The 21,895-nt window shown below is 37.7% G+C and overlaps 1 protein-coding gene across 2 annotated transcripts in view; it reads left to right on the forward strand.

The window, feature by feature from the left end:
• LOC127424827 (triple QxxK/R motif-containing protein) overlaps positions 1-19,485 on the forward strand; it is a 42,564-nt gene extending 23,079 nt beyond the window's left edge. Inside the window, exon 4 of one of the 2 annotated variants that reach the window (XM_051670280.1) lies at positions 17,944-18,336. In XM_051670280.1, coding sequence (XP_051526240.1) covers positions 17,944-18,051 — 108 coding nt within the window. In that variant the 3' untranslated portion in view covers positions 18,052-18,336. Of the gene's footprint in view, positions 1-17,943 lie in introns of both variants that reach the window. The other variant, XM_051670282.1, reaches the window with a different exon arrangement.
• The last annotated feature ends 2,410 nt before the right edge of the window (positions 19,486-21,895 follow it).

The following is a 21,895-nucleotide window of genomic DNA, read 5'->3' on the forward strand; positions in this document are numbered from 1 at the left end:
AGAATTGGGGGTTTGGGTCAGTAAGAACCACCCAGAACACCCTTTCAACCACATAGCGACGCTCAGTGTCAACCACTCAGACACCTCAGGAATTGCAAAAAAAAAAAAAAAAAACACCCTGGCAACCACCCATAACACCCTTGCATCATTAATGGCGAGTTTTGCATGGGCAAGGACCACTTTAGTTTTTTTTTCAGAAACTGACAAATGTATAATATATATATATATATATATATATATATATATATATATATATATATATATATATATATATATTAGTTATTAATGTGCATTTGTTGTTATGTAGGTGGTATTTTAAAAATAATTTATCACACATCATGTTTATTTAGCAGTGAATTTAAGACGTTTTATGGGTTTAGAACATTTTCTGTAAAGATTCTCTGTCCATTGCTATCAGATCTTTGAAGATTGTGGTTGAAATTCTGAAGAATATATATAGAGTGGCCAGGAGGTTATTGTTTGGTTGTGTCTTTGGGTTTTTGGCATGATAATGTGTTTGTGTTATATAATGTTATTTTTCTCTTTTCATAAAGTCCAAAACTCAGTATAATGTGCTCACTACAACTAGCAGCAATACTCTCACTGAACCTTCACCCTGACAACAACCATGATCTAACAAATGCATAATTTATGAGTTGCAATATTTTCACAGTCGAATGGACAATTTAGAAACACTGGGGATAGTTGCACATAGCTGAATACAACTTTCTTAAAACTTGTGCTTGCATTTGGTTTAGTTTGGTATGAAGAAATCAAATGTTAAGGCTGAAGATCAGCTAGTCTTATCAACTAAATTGTTATTGTATAGAAAGCCCTCATTACAATTCTTTTAACCCTCATTAGTCTTTAATCCTATTACTGAGGCTTAATTCTGAGAAAATGATTTACCTGCACGTAAATTCCATGCTCATGTTTTAAAAGCCTTTTCATCCTTTAAATGACTTTAAATGCTCATTTGGGAAATTTGGGTCCAAATACATTTCTTTCCACAGGTATGTGAAGACTATGAGCTCATAGGTTAAAATATTTTTTTGTTTGTTTTTGTTTTTTTGCTTAAAGCAATGTCGTCTTATTTTGTCAGCAATTTAGTTTATTGTGTTCTGATAAAGATTTGGTCATTGGCCTGGCAAGTTTCTGAGGAACATGGACCATGATTTGTTTGTTCTGGTTCGAGGTGTGAGTAATGAGCTCCACATATGAGTTTTGTTCTGGGCGCTTTGCTGTCAGCTTCTCTGTGGTATGTCTCATTGGCTTTGCTTTTTTCTGTGGAACTGACTCAGACTTTTACCGCTTGTTTTTCCACAGGCCATTTTCTCTGGCCATGCATGCTTGGCAGGTGGCTCTCCATCCATGTTCATCTCTCATTCAAACCACTGAAACACATACATAACCAATGTTCCTTCTAAATTATATTCTTGCTGTGCAAAACCTACAGACCTTGAGTACAGCCACCTGAGTAGAAACATATTATGGGTGTTCAAACAGGAAATAATTATATAAAATCTAAATATATAGTTAGAAATACTGTGTGTGTGTGTGTGTGTGTGTGTGTGTGTGTGTATCAAATCAAATCAAATCACAAATCAAATCAAATCAAATCACTTTTATTGTCACACAACCATATACACAAGTGCAATGGTGTGTGAAATTCTTGGGTGCAGTTCCGAGCAACATAGCAGTCATGACAGTGATGAGACACATACCAATTTACAATAAACATCAGATTAACACAACACAATTTAAAGTCTAATATACACATAATTACACACAACACAATATACAAATAATAACATACACTGTACAGTATACAATACACACAATATAGATACACATTATTCAGTAAAAAAGTATATATAGAATGTACAGTAGGTTGTATTGTACTGTATTGACATTCAGGCTGTCGGTTGATAGTAAGTTGTTAAGAGAGAATATAATATAATAATAATATAATTTATGACAGTCTGGTGTGAGATATAAGAGTAATAAAGTGCAGTGCTGATGTATTTTGATCGTGGGAGATCAAGAGTTCAAAAGTCTGATTGCTTGGGGGAAGAAGCTATCATGAAGTCGGCTGGTGCAGGTCCTGATGCTGCGATACCGCCTGCCTGATGGTAGCAGTGAGAACAGCCCATGGCTCAGATGGCTGGAGTCTCTGATGATCCTCCGAGCTTTTTTCACACACCGCCTGGTATATATGTCCTGGAGGGAGGGAAGCTCACCTCCGATGATGTGTCTGGCAGTTCGCACCACCCTTTGCAGGGCTTTGCATTTGTGGGTGGTGCTATTGTCGTACCAGGCGGAGATACAGCCGGTCAGGATGCTCTCTACAGTGCAGGTGTAGAACCGTGTGAGGATGTGGCATTTCATTCCAAACTTCCTCAGCCGTCTCAGGAAGAAGAGGCGCTGATGAGCCTTCTTCACAATGACTTCAGTGTGGATGGACCATGTGAGTTCCTCAGTGATGTGGACACCCAGGAACTTGAAGCTGCTGACTCTCTCCACTGGTGCTCCATTGATGGTGATGGGACTGTGTTCTCTGTCTTTTCTTCTGAAGTCCACCACAAGCTCCTTTGTCTTACTGACGTTGAGGGAGAGGTTGTGCTCCTGACACCAGTGTGTCAGAGTGTGCACCTCCTCTCTGTAGGCTGTTTCATTATTGTCAGTGATCAGACCTACCACCGTTGTGTCATCAGCAAACTTAATGATGGCATTGGAGTTATGTGTTGCCACACAGTCATGTGTGTACAAGGAATACAAGAGTGGGCTGAGAACACAGCCCTGTGGGGCTCCAGTGTAGAGGGTCAGTGATGAGGAGATGTTGCTGCCTATTCTAACCACCTGGCGTCTGCTTGACAGGAAGCCAGGATCCAACTGCACAGCGAGCTGTTTAAGCCCAGAGCCCGGAGTTTCTCATCAAGCTTGGAGGGCACTATGGTGTTGAATGCTGAGCTGTAGTCTACAAACAGCTTTCTCACATAATTGTTCTTTTTTTCCAGGTGGGAGAGAGCAGTGTGTATTGTAGATGCAATGGCATCATCAGTGGAGCGGTTGTTGCGGTAAGCAAACTGCAATGGGTCTGGTGAGAGAGGCAGCACAGAGCAGATGTAATCTCTGATTAGTCTCTCAAAGCATTTGCTGATGATGGGGGTCAGAGCAACAGGACGCCAGTCATTTAAGCAAGTGATTTTGGATTGCTTTGGAACAGGCACAATGGTGGATGTTTTGAAGCATGTGGGGACTACAGACAAAGAGAGGGAACGTCCGTAAAAACACCAGCCAGTTTTTTCGCGCACGCTCTGATGACAGGGCCCGGAATGCCCTCTGGACCCGCGGCTTTGCAGATATTCACCTGTCGGAAGGATCGGGTTACATCCGCTACAGAGACGGAGAGTGAATTAACCTCTGTAGCTTCGGCCACGAGGGCGGTGTTATTTCCCTCAAAACGAGCATAAAAAGTATTTAGCTCATCCAGGAGAGATGCAGCGGTGTTCATGGCGGAGTTTTTATTCCCTTTAAAGTCCATGATGGTGTTAATTCCCTGCCACATGCTTCTAGAGTTGGTGGTGTTAAACTGTCCTTCAATCTTGTCCCTGTACTGACGTTTTGCTGTTCTGGGCATAACTGGCTTGTTTATGCTCCTCCACGTTCCCGGAATTAAAAGCAGAGGTCCGCACATTAAGTGCCGCGCGAACATCGCTATTAATCCATGGCTCCTGGTTTGGATGGATCCATATTGTTCTAGTTGGAATGACATCCTCTAATTATAATTAATTAATAATAATTATATTTATTTATCACACATTATACATTTTGCACATATGTGAACTTCTTTTTTTCACATATCCCAGCTAAGCTGGGGTCAGAGTGCAGGGTCAGCCATGATACGGCACCCCTGGAGCAGATAGGGTCAAGGGCCTTGCTCAAGGGCCCAACAGTGGCATCATGGCAGTACTGGGGCTTGAACCCCTGACCTTCTGATCAGTAACCCAGAGCCTTAACCGCTGAGCCACCACTGCCCCTGTTCTACGCACTTTCTGATGGAAAGAATGGAAGAGTGGTCCGATTTGCAAAATGGTGGGCGGGGGAGGGATTTGTAGCCATCCCGGAAGGGAGAGTAGCAATGGTCCAAAACCCGGTCCCCTCATGTGTTGAAACTTATGTGTTGGTGGTATTTTGGTGCGACTGATTTGAAACTGGCTTTATTAAAGTCCCCGGTCACAATGAACACAGCCTCAGGGTGCGCAGTTTCCTGCTTGCTTATAATCCCGTACACTTCCTTGAGTGCCCGGCCTGTGTCGGGTTGTGGTGGGATGTACACAGCAGTGATAATGACTGCTGTGAATTCCCTCGGTAGCCAGAATGGTCGACACAGAAGCATGAGAAATTCCAGATCAGGAGAGCAGAAAGACTTGATAGAATGTATGTTCCTCTGATAACACCAGGATTTGTTGATCATAAAACATACACCACCTCCTCTGCTTTTACCTGAGAGGTCTTTCGCTCTGTCCGCTCGGTGCACGGAGAACCCTGCGGGTTCAATGGCTGAGTTTGGAATCTCCGCAGACATCCAAGTTTCCGTTAGGCAGATAATGCAGCAGTCCTTCGTCTCTCGTTGGAAAGAGATCCACGCTTTCAGCTCACAGAGCTTGTTATCCAGAGACAGGAAGGCAACATTTGCCAGTAGAATACTGGGTAGTGTGGGTCGATTTGCACGGCGTCTTACTCTGATGAGAACGCCGGCTCTGTTTCCCCTTTTCCTCCTGTGTTTCCGCGGCCGGGCAGCCCAGACAAAGGGCTCCACTTGCGTGTTTGTAAACAGCGGGTCGGCATTGAGGAATTTGAAGTCCGGTTTACGGTGTGTAATTGCTGAACCAATGTCCAAAAGTGTTTGTCTGTCGTAGACAATAAGGCAGACAACATCCAAGACAAAAAACATGAGAATTGTAAACAAAACAAACAAAACACTACCATGTTGTGTCGGAGCTCGCAACACAGCAGCCATACTCGGCGCCATCTTGAGCATATATATATATATATATATATATATATATAAATGTGAATATATTTATAAATGTAATATATAGCAGCCTGTATTTCTCCTGAGGTTACCTGTGGGTTTTTCTTTGTATCCCAAACAATTCTTCTGGCAGTTGTGGCTGAAATCTTTCTTGGTCTACCTGACCTTGGCTTGGTATCAAAAGATCCCTGAATTTTCCACTTCTTAATAAGTGATTGAACAGTACTGACTGGCATTTTCAAGGCTTTGGATATCTTTTTATATCCTTTTCCATCTTTATAAAGTTCCATTACCTTGTTACGCAGGTCTTTTGACAGTTCTGCTCCCCATGGCTCAGTATCTAGCCTGCTCAGTGCATCCACGTGAGAGCTAACAAACTCATTGACTATTTATACACAGACACTAATTGTAATTTAAAAAGCCACAGGTGTGGGAAATTAACCTTTAATTGCCATTTAAACCTGTGTGTGTCACCTTGTGTGTCTGTAACAAGGCCAAACATTGAAGGCAAACATTGTAAACTTTCGATCAGGGCCACTTGGGTGATTTCTGTTATCATTATGATTTAAAAAGGAGCCAAACAACTATGTGATAATAAAAGGTTTCATATGATCACTATCCTTAAATAAAAGACCAAAATTTCACAATTTCTGCCAGGTTATGCAAACTTTTGAGCTCAAATGTATATATCTTTAAAAATTAGAATATATATTAATAATTCAGAATAAATTATTTTATATAGAGGCCAAACTGTTATTTTCTAAAAGAAAATAGGATAAAATAGTTATAAGTCTGTATATATAAATGTTAATCCTGAAAACAAACATAAATTCTCAATACATTTTTAAAAATTAGAATATATTAAGAATAAATAATTGTATCTAGAGGCCAAATTTAACTGTTATTTTCTAGAAGAAAAGAGGAAAAACATATTACTGAACATGTAAACATGCATTTTAAATATACATTAATTTTTTAATATATATAAATTAAGAATAATTAATAATAAATAATTGTATCTAGAGGCCAAACTTTACTGTTATTTCCTAAAACAAAAGGGGAAAAATGGGTTTATAACAGCTGTATGTGCCGCTGTGAACATGAAATCTCTGTACTGTTTGCTCGTGGTCCTGTTGTGAATTAATCAGCATTGCACATTTCCACACAATATTTCTCACAGCCTCAGTTTTATACTGCAAATCAGTGGACATTCATTTAGCCCTGACTCCAGAATTCTCTTGCTTTTTTCCAAATTTTTGTGTCCGCCATCTTCTCGTAATTTTTTCCATTATCTCGTGAGCAGCATCAGAAGTGAGAAGCTTTGAGAAGACATTGCACACAATCCTCTGTTTTTACGTTGTTTCGTGCTGCTCTCTGCTTTGGTCCCAGCTGTTAGTGTTGTGTTGGGTAGAGGCCCCAGAGAGCAGGTTGCGGCTGAGGTTTGGGCTGTCTTGGGGCCAGCGCAGCAGGCCCGGGTGGGTTGGCAGCCTATGCTGTCTGCTGTTCTCCACGTGGTGGCCAGTTGGTTTGCTGGGATGTTGCTTGCCAGCTGGCCACCTGCTGTGGGCATTTCTTGGCTCCCTGGTGCGTAGCTGAACGGATGGCATCACCTGGCATGAAGTAGAAGTGCTGGCGGCCTCAGCTGTGTGGGGCAGGTGGCCTGGAAAAATCTGCGCCAACTTGCCACCCCTGGAGCTGAATATTGACAGCCTGTCGGCCAACTTTATCTATTTCACTCTTCAGTACATTCCATTGCTTGAATAAATAATTCCCACTGATTTTTATCTAAAGTTCTACACACTTCCAAATATGTACCACGGTAGGCGTTTTAAATGTGTTGGTAGAAAGGCTAGGGTATATTTTGTTTTTCTGTATGCCGTTATGTGTCGCTCATGGTCGACCACTTAAGCCTTTTCAAAGTGTACTTTTTTGTATAGATGAATTACGGACCAGGCCAATCAGGCCAGTGCCCAGGGGCCCTTGACTACCAGAGGCCTGGGGGGACCCTGGGCTGCAAGGTCTCGCGACCCATCAACTTTGAAAATAAATGTTTGTAAATTTTTAAATATTTGGGCCCCACAGCTTATACAAGGGCCCCTCAACAGGGCCCTGTGACTTTTGGGCCCCTAGCCCTCTTATAGGACACTTTTGCCTTCCTGTTTCTAATTAAATTTTTTTAGCCATTCTTTAATCTTATAACGCCACCTGCTGAAAGTTTCCATGCTCTTCTGGAAGTAGAAGACCTTGTAAAATAATTTTTCAAAATAGCTACCTGCATATTTTGATATACTCATTTTATTTTAGGTGAAATCTTTGCTGATTTTGATAAAGTAAATTTAACAATAACGTTTGTCTTGTTACTGATATTTCAAAATGAGTATTTATTGAATTCAAGCAACATGTGCTCAAAATGTCATTATTTTATAGAATTTTTTTTTGTTAGGTTTAAAAAATATAATTTTCTGACTTTTATTTAATATGTTAGGCTTTATATGGTTAAGCTTTATTCTGTGTATAAAAGGGCTGTCGAACAAAAATGTTTATTATACAATTCATTGCTATAACAACATGTTTGCCCTACATTACAAAAAATAACCTGGCTTAGGTGTTTGTGAAAAATCAAATATTGATATTTACTTTTTGGTTCAAAAGGATTGATTAAACTAGATAATTAAAATTTGTTGAGACACTCTATAATGTTAGTCTGGCAAAACCATGTCTGAAAGTTTAGAATAGTTTTAAAAGGTTTAACACTAAGAAAGAAAGAAAGAAGAGAGCATCTTAAAGCAGATTAAAGATCTTGTAAGTTTTGACAGCTAAAGTTTGAAATTATGAACATTACAAATAAGACTCGTAGCTAATTTCAATATTCTGTCAATGTTATGTAGTCTAGGGGATTTTTGCCCTCAAATTTTTGGGATTTTTGGAGGCTTAAATAATGCCTTAGCAGGGCTTTTCGATGGAAAAATAATAATGGTAGCCAAGCTGTAGGGTCATTCCAAACAGAATTTCCCCCAAAAATGACCAAATGACACCTAGTTTTGAGCCCCACACTTTTAAGCCCTTCAAAGCTCTCACAATGGAGGGTAAAGACTTTGAAGGAAATAGGGTGTAGGGATGATCACTTCTGAATGGAACACACCCCATAATTCAGATGAGTTGAAAAGATATAGCAGAGCGAGCCAGAACTGCCTGAACTCTTTGCAGAATTTCACCAAACCCTTGCATAGATACTGTAGGAGCCTACTGTATTTGTTAAATTCAACAATATTTAAAGTGTTTGATGAAGTTAAAATATTTCATAATTTATGATGGCCCCTTTAAATATATGCATTTTGTATGCATAATTTTTAGTATTTACGTTGAGTTTACATTATGTATAACAAACGTAAAATGGTACTGTCTCTTTAAGAACAGTGGCTGTTCAGCGAACATGTTTCGGTTGAGCGGTTTCTTTACCACATCCGTGCTGTGTGTTTGAATTAATCTGACTGTAAATAACAGAACAGGTATTAAAAGAGATTTAAATCAATGAAAATGTATTATGTAGATCTCAACTTTAAACCGGAGGCCCCTAAAAGAAAATTGTCCCGGTGCCCTTGCTAGTCATAATCCTCCCCTGCTCTTTTGACAGCGAGCCCCTGAAGTATAATTTGGCCTAAAGATGAAAACTTTTCGTGCAAGACTCTGTATGACGGTGGGTCCCAAATGAACGTGTACAATTTAAAAGTAAAGGAATAATTGGAATCAAGAATCCAAATTAAGATCAAATCTACAATAATGACCATTGCTTGATTGGATTTATATTATTAACAGAGTCAGTGTCAATCTAAACTAAATTTACTAGTTTTCTTTTTGTTTTTTTAAATCCAGTAGCGCTGAAACATCCTGCCACCCTTTTGGATTACGCCATTGGGCCAATTCTTACATTGGAAATAGTGCACAATAGTGCCCACCTACTTTTTCAGCCATCTTGGTTCTGGAAGTTTTTTTCACATTCATTTTTCCCATAGGGATTTCATAAAATCCTTCATAAAAGAAGCCATGAACCAAAACCAGCCAGCTTTGAGGTGAATCACAAGATTACAAACTTTGATTTAAAGAAAAGTATTTGAAAATCGGACAAAATACAAAGGTACAAGACTGTGTACTTAACATGTTTCATGAGAAAATGAACTACAATCCCAAGAAAAATTGCGAATGATCAAATTAAAAACGTCCCACTCGATTGCATCACTGACAGTGCGTTATGGAAGTGTTTGCTGTCGGGTTCGTTTGGTGCTCTCTGTTTGCCTCAGTTCTTTGATTGGTGGTTGTTTTCTCTTTAGGACAGTGTAGTTATTCACCAGAAATTCCTATATTAAACACATTTTTTTTAAAATTACGTTTGATTATCGTTAATGATCGATTTCTCTATAAAGGAAATGAATGTGGTTTTTACTTCTGGAAACAGACTGTTGCAAACTTTTCCATGTTATACCATGACATTCTTTGATGGAGAGCCAAACAAATACAGTACCATGGTACATAAATGTGGTAAACATTTAGTACAATTGTATATATCAAAGTACTATGGTACTACCATCTGATACAACCACTGTATCATGCACAGAACTTTTTATTAGGATATATGACAAATATTTACATTACTAAACACTGAGAGCATGTTTTGGTAGATTCGGACTCCTAGATTGAAACACAAATCTGTCAGCACAATATTTATTACCAGACAAGGCACTTTGCTGTTTTATAAAAGAGTACTTCACATTATATGTGTGCGTATGTAGCCACACATCCATATCTCTCAATGTTTGTGAACTTTGTTTATGAGTCCCATTCACACCTCTGTGTTTTATAAGTGTTGACAGACCATGAGTGAAACTCACACATTTATGCCCCACACACACTTTTTTTTTTCTCCACAAAGATACCACAGGACACCAGCCAGCTGCTAGCAAAGGGGTTAGGTATAACAGCACACCTGGGTCAGCCGGAGATAACTACACAACCACTTAACATGCAGGAAAAATACCTCTTCTGCTGTTTATGTTGGACAGTGATGTTGTTGTGCCATACCACACCTGACCAGGTTCTGTGAGGACCAGAGTTATGAATGCAGGGTTGAATGAGAAACTACCAGAGTATTCTGTGAAACTAGAAGACCGTGAGTATTCGTACAAGGACACAAGGTGATGTCCATGTGTGTGAGAGAGACAGTGGCCTGTTGCCAGATGAATAGGAACTTGCTCCAAAAATGTCTCAGCTGCAGCTAAGAGCCACAAGATGCTGTTGGGAATTTTCCAGGATTTTCCATCAGAATGTGGGAGAATGAAGCGTAGGCCACTGAATTATTAGCTTTCTCAAGACAACAAGGTCCCCTCTCTTTGCTCACACACACACTCTCATCTGAGAATTTCATTTTCATACATCCTCCTCTGGACTTACTATGCCTTTTTCTCATAAAGAAAAGTGAGACCAGATCTGTGTTACCACATATTTATGGATTTATTGGGAAGACATTTTTACAAACAGCATATTTTAACTGCAAATTTTGTCTCTGTTGTCACTCAGGCTGTTCCTGCTAAAACAAGCATCGTAAATCAGCTTAAAGTAATAGTTTACCATTAGGTGGATCAAGTGCATGCTGTATTCTTTATGTCAACTAAACATCCAAAACAAGCGGAAATTTATTTTTGGAACATAAACGGCCTAAACTGCCAACTTTACATTGGCCCTCTTAGAAGCATAAAAAAACAAAAATGTATTTAAAATTGTAAATCAATTATACACAGAAAAGCAAGCTACAGACTTATCTGTGATTGGTTACAATGCTCAACCACTGAAAAAACACACATTAAATACAACATTTTGATGCAACATGAGTAGACCTACATGGACGATTCATAATTACACTGTAAAAACAAATCCTGTTGTTTTTAAAAACAAAAACTGGCTGCTGTGGTTGCCAGAATGATTATGTAAATAAAAAAAGAGTAAAAATGTACACAACTTTACAGAACAACCTGTAAATTTTACAGATTAAAACTGTTGCTTTTACGGTATATTTTACGGTGCAGTACCATCTTTTGTTTTATTAAATTATAAACTTAACATATTAACCTTCTGAAATGTAAAAATCAGTTTTTCACTTCAAAATGTATTGTTAATCACTGTAGTAATTACAGAAGGGCACATGATAACAAAGTTCATCAATAGTGGCCCTTCCAGGAGCAATGGCCAATAAACATGTAGAGACAGTGCTCAGTGTCACTCACACAAACACTTAACACCATCAGGGTACCACATGTGAAATTAAAAGTATGCAGTAAACATTAGCTACATCAGATATATCACAGAACACCCCAAAGTACATAACTGATATTAAAAATAAGAAGAAACATAATTATTCCCATAAAATATAATGAAATGTAATGGGTCACACAGGGAATTCTGGGAACGCCCGATTAGTGTTTTTTAACCGTAATTTTAACAATAATTTACCATAAAAAGTACATGTACTCTCTTGTTAAACATAATATACATTTTAACTGTTAATTATATGGAAAAATCATACTTTTTACATATTTTACCGTATAACTACATGTATTGTCTTTTTAAATATAAATAAAAAAATAAATTTACATATATTTTACGGTAACTACACGTTATCCAATTTAAGTTTTTTTACCATTAAATTACGGACATTTTTTACAGTGTAGTTAATTGTGGCAGCTGTAATTGTAATCTTGATTATTTATTAAATTAATTGTGCATACAATTAAACTTTTTTTAGTTTCTCACCAAAACCTATCGTATGTCTTCAGAGGACTTGGAATATGACACACAAGTCACATAGACTATTATGATACTTTTGGGTGCTTTTGTAAGCTTTAAAGTGAGTCATTATCAACTGGCATTGTATTGAAAAGATGGACCGGGATATTTATTTAAAAATTCTCCCTTTTGTCAATGATTCAACTGGATAGGTTGGGAAAGCCAGCTAGACCAACTTAACACCAGCTTGGCCAGACTGGAAGACAGGTTAGACCAGCTTAACCCTAAAAAAAAATACAGTTTTGACCAACACAAAATAGGAATTGTTTTAAAGCTTAGAAGCTCTACTTTACAATGCATGTAGACATTATGACCAAAACTGAACAAGTGCTTTGAAATTTGCAGACAAATCAGAAGTATTCCATTTTGATAATGTATTAAACATTTGCACAGTACATGTTATTGTAAATGGTAAAAACATCAAACTCAAATTTCCAAGTGTCATGTGTTGTTGGAAAGCTCTCAAAGAGTAGAATACAAACAGCCTATTTGTTTTACTAGCAGACAAAAATTTAGCAAGTAATAGCTAAGTGTATATCTTTGACATACGTGTTTCATGTGGACAGGTGTTGCTCATATGCTAGGTTTTCACTTAAACCTTTACAAAAAAATAAACAGAAATTAAAAATCACATATCATTACTTTGAGGAGGTGATTATCTTTAATACGAGCCCACGCACAAAGTTATCTGATGCATAGTTTAGATAATTAGATAACCTACACGAAGTACAATAAGCACATAGCATACAAAGCTGCAAACACGTTAGCTTTACTGGATCAGATGACATCATCGGAAATGCTGTAGCGTCATGGATTTGGTTCAGATTGCTTCTACCAGTGGTGATAATCCTCCATAATTAGGCAGAGAGTCATGTGATCAATCAGTCTAATTACATATGGCCACCAGAAAATGGTGCCAAGTACATGACACAGACTCAATGATGACTCAAATGGCACAGAATGAAACTCATTCTGTGAAATCTCATTACTAAAATCATGTTTGCATGCTATGCAAACCTTAAGTCATTGTTGTGTTTGCATGTGTAGTGTGTTCTTATGTACAATTATTATGTTTTATTTGTTTGGATAGGCTTTTGGACACTGAGAGGCTTTTTGAACACTATGATAAATTATATTTGTAATGCTATAACTTTTGATTGCTTTGTAGTATCAACACAAAATTTACTTGGTTACGGGTGATTGGGAACAAAACCAAAGCAGTTTTTCGGAGCCACCTTATTTACATCCTGAGGTAAAGTAGCAATAAAAAGGATGTGAACCCTTTGGAATTAGTTGGTTTTCTTCTTTTATTGGTCATAAAATGTGATCTCATATTCATCAAAGTTACAAGTATAGACAAAGCACAATGTCCTTAAGCAAACAACACACAAACAATTATAAGCTCTAAGTGCTGTGGGAAAAGTGAACCATAGGATTTAATAACTGGTTGATCCTCCTTTGGCAGCAATAACCTCAACCAAGCATTTCCGGTAGCTGCAGATTAGACCTGCACAATGTTCAGAAGGGATTTTGCACCATTCTTCCTTACAGAACTGCTTCAGCTCAGCCATATTCTTGAAATGTCTGGTGTGAACGACTCTCTTGAATTTATTCCACAGCATCTCTATTGGGTTAAGGTCTGGGCTCTGACTGGGCCACTCCAAAAGGTTTTTTATTTTTTATTTTTATTTTTTTTTTTAAGACATTCTGTAATGGATTTACAGTGCATTCAGAAAGTATTCAGACCCCTTAATTGTTTTTCACATTTTATGTTGCAGCCTTATGCTAAAATGCTTTAAATTATTATTATTATTTTTTTCACATCAATCTACATTCCATACCCCATAATGACAAAGCAAAAACCAGATTTTTGATAACTTTGCAAATTTATTCAAAAGAAAAAAAATGAAATATCACACAAGTATTCAGACCCTTAACTCAGTACTTAGTTGAAGCACCTTTGGCAGCCATTTTCAGGTCTCTCCAGAGATGTTCGATTGGGTTCAAGTTCGGGCTCTGGCTGGGACACTCAAGGACATTCACAGAGTTGTCCCTAAGCCACTCTTGCGTTGTCTTGGCTGTGTGATTAGGGTTATTGTCCTGTTGGAAGGTGAACCTCCGGCCCAGTCTGAGGTACTGAGAGCTCTGGACCAGGTTTTCATTAAGGATATCTCTGTATTTTGCTGTGTTCAGCTTTCCTTCAACCCTGACCAGTCGCTGCCGCTGAAAAACACCCCCACAACATGATGCTACCACCACCATGCTTCACCATTGGGATGGTTTTGCACAGGTGATGAGCGGTGCCTGGTTTCTTACAGACATGATGCTTGGAATTGAGGCCAAACAGTTCAATCATTTCATCAGACCACAGAATCTTATTTTTCACAGTCTGAGAGTCCTTTAGGTGCTTTTTTATGTGTCTTGCACTGAGGAGAGGCTTCTGTCTAGCTACTCTGCCATAAAGCTCAGATTGGTGGAGTGTTGCAGTGATGGTTGTCCTTCTGCAAGTTTCTCCCATCTCCCATCTCTGGAGCTCAACCACAGTGACCATCAGGTTCTTGTTCACCTCTCTTACCAAGGCCCTTCTCCCCTAATTACTCAGTTTGGCTGGGCAGTCAGCTCTAGGAACTGTCCTGGTTGTTCCAAGCTTAATCCATTTAAGAATTATGAAGGCCATTGTGCTCTTGGGAACCTCCAGTGCAGCCGAATGTGTTTTTTTTTTTTTTTTTTTTTGTAGCCTTCCCCAGGTCTGTGCCTTGACACAATCCTGTCTCTGAGCTCTGCAGGCAGTTCCTTTGACCTCATGGCTTGGTTTCTGCTCTGATATGCTTTTTCAGCTGTGAGACCTTATATAGACAGGTGTGATCTTTCCAAATCATGTCCAATCAATTGAATTTGCTACAGGTGGACTCCAAACAAAGTGTAGAAACATCTCAAAGATGATCCAGAGAAATGGGATGCACCTGAGCTAAATTTCAAGTGTCAAAGCAAAGGGTCTCAATACTTAGTGATATTTCAGTTTTTTCTTTTTAATAAATTTGCAAAGTTATCAAAAATCTGGTCTTTGCTTTGTCATTATGGGGTATGGAGTGTAGATTTGAAAAAGATAAAATAATTTAAAGCATTTTAGCATAAAGTTACAACATAACAAAATGTAAAAAATGAAGGTGTCTGAATACTTTCTGAATGCACTGTACTTTGATGTCTCTTCCCAAACAATTCAACCTTAGTTTCATCAGTCCACAAAACATTTCCCAGTAGTGTTGTGGAGTGTCAAGGTGGTCTTTGGCAAACTTTTGGCAGCAATGTTTTTGTTGGAAAGCAGTGGCTTACTTCGTGGTGTGCTGCCATCGACACCATGCCTGTTTAATGTTTTCTGTATAGTAGACTCATGGACAGAGAAGTTATCCAGTTCCAATGATTCCATGAAGTCTTTAACTGTCACTCTACGGTTCTTTTTTACCTCACTGAGCATTCTGCAGTGTGCCCTTTAGTCATCTTGGCTGGAGGGCCACTTCTAGGGAGAGTAACCACAGTACTAAACTGTCACTGTCTAACTCTCGACAGATGAATATCTAAGCTCTTCAAGACAACTTTGTAACCCTTTCCAGTTTTATGCAAAGCAACAGTTCTTGATCGTAGGTCTTCTGAAATCTCTTTATTGCGAGGCATGGTCCACATCAGCAGATAGAAAACTCAAAAAGTTTAAGTGCTTTTTTATAAGTCAAAGTAGCTCTAACCAACACCTCCAATCTCGTTCTGACTCTAATAAGCTTTTTTTTTTGTCATCTTAAGCCTATGGGGTTCACTTACTTTTTCCACAGCACTGTGAATGTTTAATGGGATGCGTTCAATAAAGACATGAAAGATTGTGATTGTTTGTGTGTTGTCAGCTTAAGCACATTGTGCTTTGTCAATACTTGTGACTTTAATGAAGATTAGATTAATGCAGGGAACAAATAATGCAGAAATCCAGCTAATTCCAAAGGGTTCACATATTTTTTCTCGCCACTGTATAATGTCAAATCAAGAAAAAAAGAAAAAATAATTTGCTCAAGTTTTTTTTACTGATTTTTCAGCAGTTTCTTAGGCTGAGAGTCTTAGAATTTATCATAATCTCTATCATTAAAAAATTTGAAAAGTTTTCTTTTAAATGATACCAAAAACTTGACCCTTCTTTCCTTGGGTATGTGAAAACAGGAAGTTCCTTAAAACAGGAAATCTTTAAAAAAAAAAAAAACTCAGAGCTTACAAGGTTAAACCAGATAAGACAATCAAACCTTATGCTAGTTTAAACTTTTTTTTCAGCAGGGGTATCTAAAAATGTTTCAACATTTTCACCAAAACATTTCACAAGAAATGATCGTGTCAATTCAAACGCATCCCTTGGATGCGATGACACTTAGGCTTCGACACAAAGCAGTCGAATAAAGAAATTAAACGTGAGCCTCTGGTAATATATGAAACTAAAGTGCATGAATTTTAAAAGTTTTCCAATTAAGGGAGGCTTAAGCTGTTTGGAGTCTGTCTGGAACAAGATAAATGCAGCGGGCAGCGAGTGCTAATGAGGACATACACACTGATGACTGCCGCCGCAGCTTGTACACAGATAGTCATGGCTGTCGTGGCGGCTGTTAATAGCCCCTTACAATTTATCTGCTAGAATTATTATTAGACTTCTGTTTGCTGGGTGGCTTATCTGCCTGCTCTGGGTGGATTTGCATGCTGCTCTATGTTTGTGTGCATGTGTTTGTGTGTGAATGAACATAGGAGGGGGAATGGATGAATGTGTTATTTTCTCTTTTTTCCTGTCTGCCTGCTTGTTTCTGGCTTTCTCTTTATACAATATAGAGACTTATTTTCTTTTAGAAGAAAACACTTTGAGACGAGGATACATGATGCCATAGTTTAGTGATTAAACAACAACTGCAACAACAAAGACCATGAGCAATTTTTTTTTTTTTTCTTATTTTTTTTTGCTTAAAAGATTTAAGCTCTGTTTTATCACAGATCATGCCTTGTATCATTCCAGATTATACAAGTTACTTGACAAATATTAAAATCAGGCATAAATAAATAAATAAATATATATATTAAAACCTCGAAACATTCAATATACAGTATATACTTTTAATTTTCTCAAATTGTTATTCATGCCCAGAAAAAAAAATAAACTTCTGCATGTTACGTTGAGGCTAAAAAGTCCCACAAGCATGCAAGTTTGGATTAGAAAGTTTGATAATGAGTTATCAAGATGAAGAACAATTGCTTTGTTAAATACATGAGTGGTCCTAATGAAACCGGGGTTGATGAGGATTGTAATTTAGCACAAAAGGTAATAAATGACTGTTTTAAATCGAATTCATGGATGAACACCACTCCTTCAGCCATCATCAATTTAGCTCGGGCATTAAGCTCCCAACAACTCTTAATTAGAACAAAGACATTTCTGGGAGATTAACTTTCTCTCAGCCCGCTGTGTCTGCCAAACTCTATTTGTGTCACAGCAAGGGTGAAGAGAAACAACCCAAAACTGATATACTTGTGCTGAATATTTGTGGTGTGCATTACATATCTGTGTTTGGCTATGATCAGTCTTGCTTGAAATGAAAAGGAAAGTGTTTCATTCTCAAATGTTTAGGGAACAGCATTGTAAATTAGTGTAGTAGGTCTGTAAAATGCTATATGGGCCATATTTACCTTGTTAATGCACATTCTTTCTCTATTCTGATATGTAACACCCACTCAAACAATGCTTTCTCTTTTTTTCATGTTGAATATCCTGTTTCACTTTAAAATAGCTCAGATTATGGAAGTAAATTGGGTTGCAGTCAGCATTTTATTTTGAGTTTAAATATGCATTTTTATAATCTAAACATTTGACAATACTGAATTCATTGTTTAAAACCAAGCAGCTCAATCTAGCTACAGTTTAAATCATTCTGAGTTTTTAAAATGTAATTGTGAATTAATTCGATGATAGTGCTCCCCATTGTTTTTTATTGATAGTTATTTACACTTATCCCAATCAGAAAATGTAAACAAGTGTTTTTCTTGCTCTGTGATTGCAGGACATCATATTGGTTGTTGTGGCTGTTCTGGTCTTCCTCCTGGGTGTCTATGCATTCTTCTACCTCAACTTGAGCACCGAACTGAACCTGGACTCAGACATGGACTAAAGAACATTTTTTCACTCACTCAGCCCAGTTGATTCTGAGAGGCTGAACTCATGGGCACACACATGTCCACCCACAGTTTTATAGTATTACATACTGTATCTCATTCCCACTTGCTTGATTTCTTCTATGCCACATAACTACAGAAGCTTAGACGGTGTAAAGAAAAATTAGTCTTAAAGTGCATAGAAGCATAAAAAGAGTTGTTTATCCTTGAATTTTTTTTTTTTTTTTTTACATTGTTAATAAAGCTCCACCTGCCCCACAAGTTTACTTTTTTCTTTGGGATCTTTTAGTTTTAGACATTTCCATTATACTTTTGTATAATGGTGCAGATGGATTTTTATTCAAATTGGATGGATTTACCTGCTTTATATTATTTTATTATAATAAGGTAATAATATATATTTTTTTTAATTATATTTTTACTTTGTATATTTTTTCCCCCTGAGATTTTTGAGGGAAAAAATTAAATTTTTTTTAGTATGTTTCCAGTCTACACAGTCAGTTAAGTGTGCAATCTAGGCTTCTCAATGCTGGAGATTCGAGGCAATAATCCATCTCTGATCATGTTGGTGCGTGCAATGCTGAGATTCTTCTTACTCACTGTCATAGCACTACTCATTAGCATATCAAATACCGTAAACTTTGGTTACTGAAAGCCAAAAGAGCAACCATGAAAGACACATGAATATTACCACCAGACCTTGATGTACTCGCTGCTTTTATGTGTGTGTGTGTGTGTGTGTGTGTGTGTGTGCGCGCGTGCGTGCGTGTGATCTCCAGAGACATATTGAAATGATCAATCAGTGTGAGGTGATTTTTTATTTTATTTTTTTTCTAAAAAGAAAACAAAAATACGGCCCTGCCTTAAGAATCAGTGCTTCCCCTTACACGCTGCTGTGCCTGTGTGTGTGTGTGTATGTATATGAATGTTTGTGGGGAAAGAGTGAGAGTTGTAGTGTGGAAAATGAAAGGCTGAGGCTGATGACATTCAAGGTTAATTTACATTCTCTTTGTATAGCGTATTGGATCTCATACAAACACACAGCAAAGACTTATTTCATTCCAGACTGTGAGACTTGTTTTATCTTTCCCTGCATGAGGTATATGTCTCTAACTCAGGACAATTGCTTCGCTGCTCAACCCTTATTTTCCTGGGACGTCTCACTGTTATGATTAATTGAAGGATTGATGCCCTATTGAACAAAACATTTTTGTAGTCTGTCTTTGATTTAAACTCATGAGCTTTCCAAGTTCTTTCATAGTGAGATCGAACTAAAGTAAAACAAAGAATCTCATGTTTCTTGTTGACTGTTATGCTTGTTCCTCTTCTCTGTTTCTTTCATATTTGAGATAAAACTCTAAACATTGTCAAAACACACTGATGCTGATAAAATCATATATTTAGAAAAAATTTAAAATCATATAAAAATGTCAAGCTTATAAATAGTTTCAGTGCCTTATGTTGTTCAACTTTTTAAAGGGTTAGTGCACCCACAAATAAACATTCTGTCATCATTTAGTCACCATCATGTTGTTCCAAAACCAAATGGCTTAATTTTTTTGGTGGGACACAAAAGAAGTTAGTCAGAATGTTAGGAATTGAAAGCACTAATAGCCACTGAAGAAATTCATGCGGGTTTGGAACAACATGAGGGTGAGTACATGACAACAGTATTTTGGTTTTTTGTGAACTATTGCTTTAATATTGAGAGCACGCAAGACAACGGTTGTTCCCATTTGCACATTTCAAGACAAGTTTTTTATTTTATTTTTTTGCCATGCTGGTGTATCGCAAGCCCTTTCGCATTTAATCGTGCAGGATATGAATTATAGATATCTATAATTCAATTTAAACTAGTTAAAATGCTAATTTTGAAATCAGCAATGGAATTACTACTTGTGAAAATGCTTATTTTTTATATCAGAAATTACACAACGTTTGTTCTTGATATAAAAATGATGTTATTACTCACAGAAATACCCATTCTTGATATCAAAAATGGAATTCCAACTAGTAAAAACATAATTATTGATATGTGTAAATGCATTTCCTCAATGTCACGATCCATTATGCACACCTGTTTAAAACGCAGTTACAGATATCTATAATTACTGTCTTACATGTTGAAATTCCAAATACACATTAGCTAGGTGGTACTTAGTATTAAAAAATTATATTATTTTATATCAATAATTACATTGTTACAAGTACAAATATCCATTTCTGATATTGAATTGCAACTAGTAAAAATGCTTATTTTACATATATGATTTTGACACAAGATTCAGTCTTGTAGTGTGCGCTTGGAATAACTTATTAAGGTAGACCCCTCATCCCCCGCGCACAGGTGTGTTTGTGCCTGGTTAACCTCCCGAGCTCGGTTTTTTGTATGTGGGCGTGTGCGGGCAATGTTTGTGTAAGTTAGTAGTTATAGCTCAGCTGTTGCCATGGTTGCACTGGCTGTAGAAGACCTCCTGAGAGGCCACATTTTCTCAAGTTAGCAGTGTGTGCCCCTCTGCCTCAGTCATTAAGTCAGTTGCAACTAAACTGTAAGACTAACCTAACCATGCCCAGTGACACCGATGTTAATTATTTCCAGTATAAGTGTGTTAGTTCATGAACCCTGTGTTGCAGCTGGGAGCTGTTCACATTCACACCCCAGTACACTCATTAGCAGCAACAGGTGGCCAGTAGTGGGCAAACAGTGGAAGCTGAATGTTACTCTTGAAAATGGCACTGCATGGGAAATTTTCTCTGCGTGGGTAATTTTCTCTATAGCTACAGTGGCTGCTGCATACATTTATGAATGTGCTAGTGATATCATCTGAGTCTCGTCTGAGCAGTGTTTACAGGCATCAAGGTTTTATCTTGAATATTAAACATGTATCAGCTTAATGAGTGTTCCGGAAGAATGGTGGTGGCAACCACGGCCGTAACCAGCTATGAGGTCACCAAGGTCCGGACCTCTGTACATTTTTCATATTCAAAAATACAATTTAAAGCTATATACAACTGAATAAAAAAATCAGCAGTTGGAAACTTCTCATTTTGAGAGTCTACATGTATAATTAAGTTTAGACAGTTGGCTAGATTGTTTAGTGTCTGCTGTGTGTAAGTTTTGAGTGAGCACACAGGTGCAGCAGCCTCAACCATCCATCGTCTGCACTTAAACTGACTAATGATGCACGTAGACGTCAGTAATTTTGGTAGAATTCTTCACACCCCACCTCAGACCCCAATAATTTTAAACCCTTGTTACTGGCGGCAACCTCTGCCAATGATTGTGAAAATAAAATAAATTAAAAAATGCCTTGTGCGACCTACAGGCCCATACATTAAAGAATTATGAAATTCTGTCATCATTTTTCACCCCCATGTTGTTACAAACATGCATTACTTTCTTGCTTCCATGGAACACGAAAGGAGATATTTTGCTGAATGTCCACACTGCTCTTTAGTATACAGTTACCAGGGGATGTCAAACTTGAAAAAACAAACATTAAAAGTATTCCATATGACTCATGCTTTATATTCCAATGCTTCTGAAGCCATACAATAGCTTCATGTGAGAAACTTAATTTAAGTGTTTAAGTGGAAAAAGACAGTGTGGTTGTTTCAATGAGCACAATACGATGATACTTGAACAAAAATGAGCTGCATGGTCGAGTTGCCAGAAAGAAGCCTTTACTGTGCCAATGCCACAAAAAAGCCCAGTTACAATATGCCCGACAACACCTTGACAAGCCTCACAGCTTCTGGCACACTGTAATTTGGAGTGACGAGACCAAAATAGAGCTTTATGGTCACAACCATAAGCGCTATGTTTGGAGAGGGGTCAGC

Source organism: Myxocyprinus asiaticus, chromosome 34 (assembly GCF_019703515.2).
Source record: "Myxocyprinus asiaticus isolate MX2 ecotype Aquarium Trade chromosome 34, UBuf_Myxa_2, whole genome shotgun sequence".
Classification (NCBI taxonomy): domain Eukaryota; kingdom Metazoa; phylum Chordata; class Actinopteri; order Cypriniformes; family Catostomidae; genus Myxocyprinus; species Myxocyprinus asiaticus.